The sequence below is a fragment of the Carassius carassius genome, chromosome 12 (genome assembly GCF_963082965.1).
Source record: "Carassius carassius chromosome 12, fCarCar2.1, whole genome shotgun sequence".
Lineage (NCBI taxonomy): Eukaryota > Metazoa > Chordata > Actinopteri > Cypriniformes > Cyprinidae > Carassius > Carassius carassius.
In genome coordinates this window covers 18,259,343-18,269,859 of record NC_081766.1, presented here as the reverse complement: position 1 = coordinate 18,269,859, position 10,517 = coordinate 18,259,343, and the positions used below count along the sequence as shown (strand labels likewise).

The following is a 10,517-nucleotide window of genomic DNA, read 5'->3' as shown; positions in this document are numbered from 1 at the left end:
GGTTTAGGTCTGTCATGGATAAATAAAGATGACAATAAACCCGCCAGTAGGTGTCAGCAAATCCCTGTTTTAATTAATGATTTATTGAATTATTCAAATCAAAGGTTTCGTTCAAAACGACTGAAACAAATGAATGGACCATTGAATCACTGGCTCACATGATTCATTCAACAACAGATTTGCTTGTGCAATGAATATAGAAACATAAAAACTCATACATTATTTTTTCTTTCATTGATTGAATTATAAGGGCACTCTGACTGCATTCCAATGGGTTTAATCCTTTTACAGTCTATGGTTTAATCGCACAGTGAATGCTTCTGGACTCTCAAGATGTGTTTTAGTTTGTTCACTTGTCATCCTTTTTTTGCTGACATAGCTCTCCTGTCGTCTACCAGTCACTCAAAGTCACACATTCAGCACAATTACATTATGTCAGGGGCATGCCTGTAAATTCTAATCAAGAAAAAAATCGTACCATTTGTTGTCTCCTTGTTTAAAGAACTTAAAATGTTGCGCTTGAACCATTTTGCATGAAAAATTATGGAAACTTGCTTCTGCTTATTGCATCTTGTTACATACCGAGTTCTGATAAACCAAACGCCGTTATTTAGTTCATGAATTAACACAAGTAGAGAATTTGAACATTTAATTTGCATGATAAATGTTACATAATATACAACATTATTAATTTAAAGGGGATGGTTAGGGGGAACGGTGGTTTCACTGGGGGCATGCTTTTTGCCATTTTTTTCCAACGGGGATGATATAAAATTTTGTACATGTATGTAAACTCTATTCAAGTCCGGCTAAGTGCACGAGCTTGTTTTAGCAGGATGGTTTCTGATTGGCTGTCAATGTTTTTATCGTTTATCAGCTGAAAAAAATAGTTCTGGAAGTGATTCCAACAGTATCGTTTCTCTGAGCCTTTATCGTTATAGTTGTGGTGTGGATTCTGCTATTCTTTAATACTGAGAATGATTTTAAGAACTACTTTATCGTTAACCTTGTAGTTTTTGTTCTTGGTGTGAACGGGCCTTTAGACAACAAATCTTAGACAACTTAATCCAGATATTTTAAACGCAAATGCATTTTAATTAAATTAGCCAGTTATCACGATTAGAAGATCTGGCTTCTTTCAAATCATATCAGATGTGTAAAAAAATAAAGCTTGGTTTGAAGAATGGGCCCCTGTATGAGGAGGAGGGGGCGGGAAACAGTATTTTGAATTTGGGCTGCAGTACCCATTTCAACCGCTAGCTGTCAATATTACATACTGCATCTTTAATCCATATGGGGAGTCGAGGGCTTGCCCTGTAAGCAGTTAATTTCCATCGCATGTCTCCATCTGCTGTTCAGAGAAATTGTTGCAGTTTTGTAAAATCTTTTTCTGCCACTTTCAGAGTTTATAATTTCGCACGTGTTTCCCTGGTCCGCTGTCAATCATTATATTAAAACTGAAGAAAATAAAAAAACTACATAGACCACAAACAGCCTGGTCTGTATTTAATGTTGTGCCGGTCAGTTCAACAGAAGAGCAAAACATTTTGAGTAAGAGCACATATGAAACATAAATTGTCACATATAAACAAATAGAGCTTTTTATGTTTTGATTTTTTTTTTTTACGTTAAGTGTAAACAGATTAACATGTTGGCTAAGGTAAGCGATGTAGCATTGATTTATTGTTTTGTAATTATATTAGAGCAAATTGCATACTATGTAGAAATATTTTACAGTAGGATATGTGTGATTGTTACCCGTTTTAAAGTTTTCCAAACCTTTGACAGTAATTCACGTTTAACGTTATATGTGGAAAATTTTGACAGAACCAAGACTGATAGATATAGACTACTGATGTAATTGACTTGCTGATTAATGTAAGGGAACATAATAACTGACTTAAAGCGTTGTGAGAAGTAGCCATCATCTTTTTAACAAATGATGACGAATTAAACCTATAACAGATATAGTTTCTTTTTTTGTTGACCAGCTGGAAAATGTACACTAACGATAGTTTAAAAAAAAAGGTTTGGACTCATTAAAATTAATGCTTTTGAAAGAAATCTATTATGCGTACCAAAAATAAAAAATAAAATATTGTAAATCTTATATCAAAAACATTTAAAAACCTTCCGAAATATTCCGAACATTTGGCCGCTATAATGCCAATTAATGGCTGAAGTAAATGGTTCTCTGGATTAACTCGAGGCACTGCTTCTGGACAGTACTGGCTACTTCCCACAGACCAAAAGATAATAAAAGAAAGCATTTCTCCAACCGGCCATCATGCACCTGTCCTGTAGCCAACCATTTAGCGCTGGTTCTTAAAACTGCGCCTCTTTGATAGACAGTTCTAGTGCCACCCCTCTGCAGTTCCGATCCGGATTATAAATAGGCTACACTCTCTACACCCCTCCCGCAACATCCACACCAGCTACTGCTGCCTCGCTCTCACAGTGCACCATCGGCACTGGGAAACCGGGACGGATGTAGGAGAAGCCCCTTTACTCACCCCCCTTTATACTTTTCTTTTTTCAATTTTGTGGGGGTAGACATCTGTCTTCAGACATCTGAGCGGCTGAGAAAGGCACATACGAGGTTAGTACTGAGAAAGTGCACTTCTTTTTGAATTAGCCTACTGTACTTACTGTACACAGTGCTGTAAAAAGATAGGAGTCCCACGGATCATATATGAGGCGACGTGTGGGCGTTTAGAGCTGTGCAGCATCATTTTCATTAAAAAGGACTTTCGTTTTGCGTGTAATATATTAATTATTCGACACAAATACTCTGATTTTAATTGAGCAGGTGCACGCATGGTTTCCTAATTAATTCAGTGTTAAAATGAAACTAATTTGGGAGTTCTGTCGTTGGTTTTTCATACTCCTGAAGGATCTCCTGATGTGTGTGAGATCGCATTGCGCTGCAGCTGGCGCTCTGAACCATAAGCGACTGCTCGGGCTAAAATAGGAAGAGGTTGTACGGTGCAGCTGACTGTGCTGTTTCTGAGGAGCCGTGAAAACAGGCACTCCCATTTAAGTAACTGACTTACAGTCTTATCTTCTGACAATTAGACTGGGTGTCAACTCTGTGGGTGTCTTATTCTTTTTAGTTTTGTTATATCTGTATACTATTGTAAGTAGATTGCCTGGTTGAGGCAATGTTGGCGTATAATAATTTATTTCTTATGCATTAATTATTGCTGATCATTGTGTGTGAACTTCACAATAGCCTAATTATTGTAATTAGCAGCATTTAAGTAGTGTCTTCTCTGATAGAAAAATACAGCGTTACTTTTACTGTTGGTAGCGAAGTTACATGATTTAATACAGTATTTACAGTAACTAACACTATGGTGTTATTTCACTGTAACGAATGAACTGCGTAAATAAATGGGAGGCTATTTTAACATGTAAAAGGCTCATAAGGTAATATGCTTTTGCTGTAGCATACCATTTACACGTTTTAAAGCATTACAGATCACCAATCCTTTATAAATTGGATTTTGAAAACTAGTTCTGCCAGAAAACCTTGATTCTGGGTGTCAAAACCCGAAATCTTAACAACCATCAGTGTATTTGTGGTTGTAGTGACCGTGAATAATAATCATCATCAACGATATTAATAATTTTTAACAAATCATGAAATGAAAAAAAAATATATATAGCCTACAGTTTTGATTCCTAGCACTTTATTTATCTTCTAAATCATACCTTTTTAAGGCAACTGCAAATTTGTCACTTCATTAATATTAATATTCACTTCACGAAAGTCTCCTGTGATTGGACAGATATTTTCCCGCTGATATCATTAGGTGAAAATTTTCGCCGCCTTCTCAGTCAGCTGTTGCTTAACAGTATTTAACCGTGGAAATTAAAATTGTATTACAGTTTTAGAACTAAAATGTATCACTTCACCAAAGATATATCTTATTAAAATTCGAAAAGTAACTTTTGACCAGTTGTAAAGTACCTGAAAGAGGACAATCAGTGGATATCTGAGGAGTGAGAGTGACGTTTGACCTGTAACGGGCGTTAGTGAGTATGAGCTTGGAGCTAAAAAAAAATACTATACGAATTACGATTTGACATCCTAATAAATCAAGTTTTATAAACATTTCCCATAAAAACATAAAAAACAACCGTAACAAACTTGTGGTGGTAATTTGTATCAGCTTCCATTGTATTAACCTCATTTATATTCAGCAGTGGTCAATGGTTAATTTTAGTAAGAGTGTAACAGGATTTTAATGTTAAGATGTCTCCTCAGGTTAACCATGGGGATCAAGACAGCCCTTCCCAAGTCTGAGCTGTACCTCTACACTGCTGTCCTCTCTCTTGCGCTCTTATGGGCAGGCAGCTGGATCATTGAAGCCTCCAGTGGTACACTTTATTTTTTATCTCTCACTTTTTCTTACTATATTAAGATCACATAATTATGTGAATCACATCTATCATGAATGCTGTAGAATACAATGAGTAAAGGTGCATTTGCTTTTGTTTATTGTAAATCAGAGCACTGTATTATTGTTTCTCTGTGGGCTGGGCAGACTGTTTTGCTTATTAACATCCGAGCTGGTAATGGAGCAAACCAGCCATATCCTGCCTCAACCTTTTTACAGATTAATTATGTCTAACGTTACTTTTCGGTTATGTTATACACACTGAAACATCAGATTAGACTTGGAGTTAAATGTACCAGTCCCTTATTGATAACCCTCAGCAACCCCTAACTCTCAAATAAGATCTGTTATGCAATTTGTGTTATCTTTGAAATTCATGATACAAAGGTTTGTCAGATTTCACAGGACCATTTCAAAATCTAAAAATATATTTGAGAGTCTGGATTATCACAGAGAAGCCTCTGAATACACAGGCTGGCAGAATTTACCTTATGTAATGCTATTAGGTTTTGCTCTGAAGCTCACCCTGTTTGCTGGTGAATTATGTGAATCTGATGTCCATTGTACACATTTCAGTAATACATTGATTACATGGTTAGCAGTCTGCAAAACTGGATGCTTACACAACAACACATATGTGACCCTGGACCACAAACAGTCATACGGGTCAATATTGAATAATTATTAAATTGAGATTTATACATCATCTGAAACCTGAATGAATAAACTTTCCATTGACGTATGGTTTGTTAGGATAGGACAATATTTGGCAACAACTTTTTGAAAATCTGGAATCTGAGGGTGCAAAAAATCATTTAGCCTGAAATGCACCTTGCTGTTTTTGTGAAACTTTTTCTTTCTTTTTTTTTCTTCCAGAGAATGTAAACAGGAAGGCAGTAAGGGAGAATGTGAAACCAGGATGGCATTACTTTGGCAGAAAAATGGCAAGTATATTAGATCCCTTACCTCTTGTGAACATGTTTAAAAGCCTTCACTAGATGTATTTCTCTGAGGCCTTAACTAGTTTTAATGCCCTGTAGGTTTAAGCAGATGTACTGCATTTGTGGTGTGGGTGTTTTTCCCACATATTTTTTTTTCTATAATTTTTACTGCACTCTATTTTTCTCTGTATTCTATTTTTATCTAATTTTTTTTTTTATTACAAAAATAAAACACTCTGTGGTTTATAATGCTAAGTGCTTTATAACTATATTTTGATTTGATGTATATTACAAAAATTACTTTGTTGAAATATAATCTGACTCTGTTTAATCGCTTCCTGTGACTGATTCTGTCTGTTCAGGATGCATCAGATTTTGAATGGGTGATGTGGTTTACCACTTTCCGCAATCATATCCTGTTTGCCCTCTCTGGTCATGTGATCTTTGCTAAGATCTGCTCAATGGTGTCTCCAAAGGTACTGTATGGGGTTATTCACCTTATGCACAATGATCAGGTCATTTAAGATTTAAAAGTGAAGATATTCTGCTATTGATATTTGTGTGTGTTTTGTGAATATTGCATGATTTTATGTATCGAGTCGGAATAATCAATAATAGAAAAAACACATTTTGATATTAACAATGCATGTGTTAAATGATCTAATTTGAATGTTGTGTGAAATGTTACATGCTTTCGTCTTTCTGTCTGCTGCCCAGGAAGACTGGTATAGATTTATTCAAGGTAACTCTGAAAGTACTTGTCATTTTATATTTATAACAGCTACAACTCAAGCTAATATTTGACTATTTTGTCATTTCTAACGCTAGAAACAGTAGCTGTTTAAGTCCAAAGAAATCCATTCAGTACTGTTGTGCCTGACATCTGGATTAATTAGGGATTTTCTTCCTTACCCACAGAACAGATCTTTGATCTATATGCTGTATGGATCTCTGGCTGTGCTGATTACCATGGGATGGACATACATCAGTCTCATCATGTCTCACTGCATCATCCTCTACAGCGTGGCCCTTGTCAAGAGAAAGTGGCTCTGCTTTGTGGCTGGACTTACCAGCCTGGCAACTTTCAAAATGGAGCCCTTTAATACCTGGCAGGTGAGTAGGTCTATAGCCATGAATAATCATCCCTCTATTATGATTCACAGTTGTTGAATTAAACTGAATCAACACTGAACTGTCTGGAGCTAAAAGTAATGTTGTCTCCTTAGAGCTGCTTTACAGCAGAATTTGAATTTGTCTCATTTTTGAAGAAGTTTGCAACATTGATTCTAATGATTTCCTGTTTACTACTGTGAAGCTGCTGTGAAGCTGCTTTGAAACAATCTGTTTTATGTAAAGCACTATATAAACAGTAGTATTTTAAAAATGTGAAGTTGTGAATCTATAGCATACATTCATAATGTGTGTATTTTTACAGCAGTTTGAATAATGTTTTTGTGTTTTTTTTATAACCCCTTATATAACATCTTCTTTTCCCCACAGCCTAACCACAAGTCCCCCTGTAGTTGTGTCCACGTGCATAAACAAATGAAGTTATTTTTGTCATTTTGATGTTCTGATGATTTGTATGTTTTGATGCAGGAGGGCTTTGTGACAGGCTCTTTTGATCTCCAAGATGTCCTGTTCTATGGAGGCTGTGGATTTTCCATTATGCGCTGTATGAGCTTTGCTCTAGAGAACTGTGAGAAGAAAGATGGGAACTACAGTTTCATAGATCTGATCAAATACAACTTCTACCTCCCCTTCTTCTTCTTTGGACCTGTCATGACCTTTGATCGATTCCATGAGCAGGTGAGACCTGTACTCCATTATTCTCAAGAAAACAAGCATTTTAAAAGTCCAGGGACCAGTTGCATAAACATAGCCACTGTTTAGGGACCGAGCACCAGTGGTGCAAGGGCCCTCTTGTTTAAGATTGTGTCTTAAGAACTAGTTTGACCAACTAGCAGTTAGCCAAAAAGTAATCAGTCTTACTTTTCTTGTTCAAACTGGGTCAATCTATCTTTTTATAACTGACTTTAAAAAGTAATGACCTGTCTTGAAGAAAACACACAAGATGACTAACTTTTTTAAGACTAGTCTAAGCAGTTAATGCAATTGGCCCCAGATTATGGAATCTTATAATAGTTTATAGAACAGAATATGTTATTGTAATAGTGTTGATAATGTCACTCTGGTTAGATATGCAATGTAATGATCCCTCTCTTATTTTCAGGCTAACAACCCTAACTTGACACGTAAAGAAAGAGAGATGTGGAACATCACCATTCATGCTTTGGTGCACCTTGGGGCTATTTTGGTGGTGGATGTCTTCTTCCATTTCTTGTACATTTTGACCATCCCTAGTGATCTGAAGCTTTTGAAGCAACTGTCTGACTGGTCTCTGGGTCAGTAAATAGCTAGAAAAAACATTAGACATTTAGAAATGATTTTGCAAGTATTGTCTAATTATTCGAAAGTACAATTTAGTTTGTTTAATATCAGTGAAGACTGAAATTTTTTATTATTATTATTTTTCTATTCAGCTGGTTTGGCGTACTCCAATCTGGTGTATGACTGGGTGAAATCAGCTGTCCTGTTTGGTGTCATTAACACTGTATCCAGACTGGACCATCTTGACCCTCCTCAGCCTCCTAAATGCATCACAATGCTCTATGTGTTCGCTGAAACGTAAGTATAGTCATCAACAGAAGAGAAATAGAGAAATGCAAGAGTATGTTTTTGGATGCAGTTGATGTATGAATAACCAGTTCACATCTTTACAGTTTCTTCTGACATTGACTTTTTCAGACACTTTGACAGAGGAATCAATGACTGGCTGTGCAAGTGAGCAAATAACCAATGCCATCTGTGTATCATCACATGTATCATTTTAATATACTGTATATATTGCCATATCAATCAAATACTCAGGAAAAATATTCAACTTTACAACATGTGTCTCCTGTATCTGTTAAAGATATGTGTATGACTATATTGGAGAAAACCATGATGCCATCTTCAAGGAGCTTCTTGCAACCATCTGCACCTTTTGTGTCACAACTTTGTGGCTCGGACCTTGTGAGCTGGTTTACATCTGGTCTTTCTTTAACTGCTTTGGCCTAAACTTTGAACTGTGGGTGGCTAAATTCTTTTCTCTGCCACCGTTCTCCACCATTGAGGTAAGATCCCAAGAATTTGAGCATTTGGGTTTTGAATCATTGCACTAACAAATGATTATCTTTCAATATTACATCATGACTGAATAGCCTACATTTCACTGATATGAAAATAACAGCATTCAGTTCTAAGTTCAGCCAAAATGTAATGTTAAATTTTTTTTCAGCGGAATCTTATGTCTGAGGCAATGTCACGTCGAATCAGGGGCTTGTTCAATGCTGTTAACTTCTGGCAAATTATTCTGTACAACATCCTGGCACTGAACAGTCTGGATTTTGCTCAGCTGGTCGCTAAGAGACTGCTTCTTAAAGGTAAGTGTTTTGTTTTAAACCATTATGTAATCTTTCTTACATATATAAGTAACTATATATGATGTGTGTCTGTGCGTGTATATATATGTATACATACATACATACATACATATACACAAAAATATTAAAATGTCAAGTATCGGCACAAAAACTCCATAGTAATAGCACCCTTGTGATTCCCTCAGGCTTCCCATTGTCCACTCTCTCTGTGCTGTTTGTGACTTACTGTGGTGTGCAGCTGATAAAGGAGAGAGAGAGAAGGCAGGCTCTGCTGGATGATCCGGAACCAGTGCCACCCCGAGAGGAGGGCAAGCAGAAGGCCGAGTAGAGGACAGAGAGGTCATTGAATCTGATCCGGCTCTTGAGGTCCCTCTTGTTAATTCTGCCCATGAGCTTTCATGCCAGATCGATGCAGTCCCATCACTATGGTGACTGCTTTGCACAAGTCTGTTTTAAAAACACAAGATGTTTTTAACTGTGATTAGTTCTAAAGTGCACTTGCTTTAGCCAAATCCAACCTGGTCTCTGACATACTCTTGCACAAACAAACCAACAAGTGCATTTTTTATTTATATTTTCAGTGGATATAGCTATTTAATGGATGGGATTGCCAAATATTTTATGAATAAATAATATATTGAACAATAAAATGAAAATGTACAATGATTTCAGGGTCGTCTTTTATTTCAGCCTTTCTCAATATTCTTAATGTTTACAGCAGTTTTAGTTGTTATTCTCTTGTTTTTATTAATTCCAATCTTAGTTATTTTAGTACATTAGTTTAGACAATGAAAATTAGAAATGTTTTCTCAGCAACTAGTTGAAATAAAGTTTCTTAAATAGTTTTTTGTATTTCATTTAATGTTTATTTTTATTTCAAGTAACAACTTTATCATGGTTTTAATTTCAGTTTTAGTTACATATGATAGCCCTGGTTTACATAAAAAAACATATATGTTAGGACCAACATGTTAAACAAACCTTTATTTTACATAGTTCTGAACTGCTTATAAAGGATAGTCACAATGGTACCCCATTAAACCACACAAAGCTTAGTCACTTCACCACATTAAACTTTGTGCAGTCACATTTTTCTGTTAGTGGTGTCACACTCTAGCAGATGATATGGTGTGGACACATTCCCCTATTAGGCTTTGTGCTACATCTAGCTTTGAGTGGCACACATTAGATTTGAGTTGAATAATGGGCTTAAATATACACTGATGAATACTGTAGGTCTGCTATGCTTTCAACAGCACACAATTACATATCTCCTAGTTTACTGTCTCCCTTTGGAGTTTTTTCACCTTACATGGGTTTTAAGCACAACTTAGAGTTTCCTTTGTCTTTATACCTAAAAATAGATTTATTATTATTTATATATTTGTATTATTATTATTATTTTGCCAAATGATTCCATGAAGAAAATTTATTATCCATGGAAACTTTCCATCACACAGAATGTTGAAAAAGATTCTTTGGATTATTAACATGTTCTATAGACTAAGAAAACTAAGAATTATTCACTTAAAGGTTCTTTGGGGAACTCAAAATTATTTTTCTACGTCATCACTACAAAACCTTAGCGTTTAAAACCTTTTTAAGAGTGTACCTTTAGAAAGTTTTATAGCTTTAAATTGGAATAATTATATTAAATGCCTCTGTACAGAAAATGCATAAACACA

The 10,517-nt window shown here is 35.7% G+C and overlaps 1 protein-coding gene across 2 annotated transcripts; it reads left to right on the top strand.

The window, feature by feature from the left end:
- The first annotated feature begins 2,411 nt into the window (after positions 1-2,411).
- hhatla (hedgehog acyltransferase like, a) lies at positions 2,412-9,499 on the top strand. 2 transcript variants are annotated; one of them, XM_059563766.1, is made up of 13 exons: positions 2,412-2,599; positions 4,271-4,383; positions 5,280-5,347; positions 5,707-5,820; positions 6,066-6,086; positions 6,263-6,457; positions 6,944-7,153; positions 7,578-7,749; positions 7,888-8,032; positions 8,153-8,188; positions 8,322-8,523; positions 8,688-8,832; positions 9,018-9,499. In XM_059563766.1, the coding sequence occupies exons 2-13, from the start codon at positions 4,278-4,280 to the stop codon at positions 9,158-9,160; spliced, it is 1,557 nt and encodes a 518-aa protein (XP_059419749.1). In that variant the 5' UTR covers positions 2,412-2,599; positions 4,271-4,277; the 3' UTR covers positions 9,161-9,499. The 2 variants fall into 2 exon arrangements, with proteins under 2 accessions (XP_059419749.1, XP_059419750.1); XM_059563767.1 differs by lacking the exon at positions 6,066-6,086 and having other exon boundaries at positions 2,413-2,599.
- The last annotated feature ends 1,018 nt before the right edge of the window (positions 9,500-10,517 follow it).

Coding starts and splice junctions, on each gene's coding strand:
- hhatla (XM_059563766.1), top strand. CDS start 4,278: ATGGGGATCAAGACAGCCCTTCCCAAGTCTGAGCTGTACCTCTACACT. Junction 6,087..6,262: donor CTGGTATAGATTTATTCAAG/GTAACTCTGAAA, acceptor CCTTACCCACAG/AACAGATCTTTGATCTATAT. Junction 8,189..8,321: donor ATCAATGACTGGCTGTGCAA/GTGAGCAAATAA, acceptor TATCTGTTAAAG/ATATGTGTATGACTATATTG.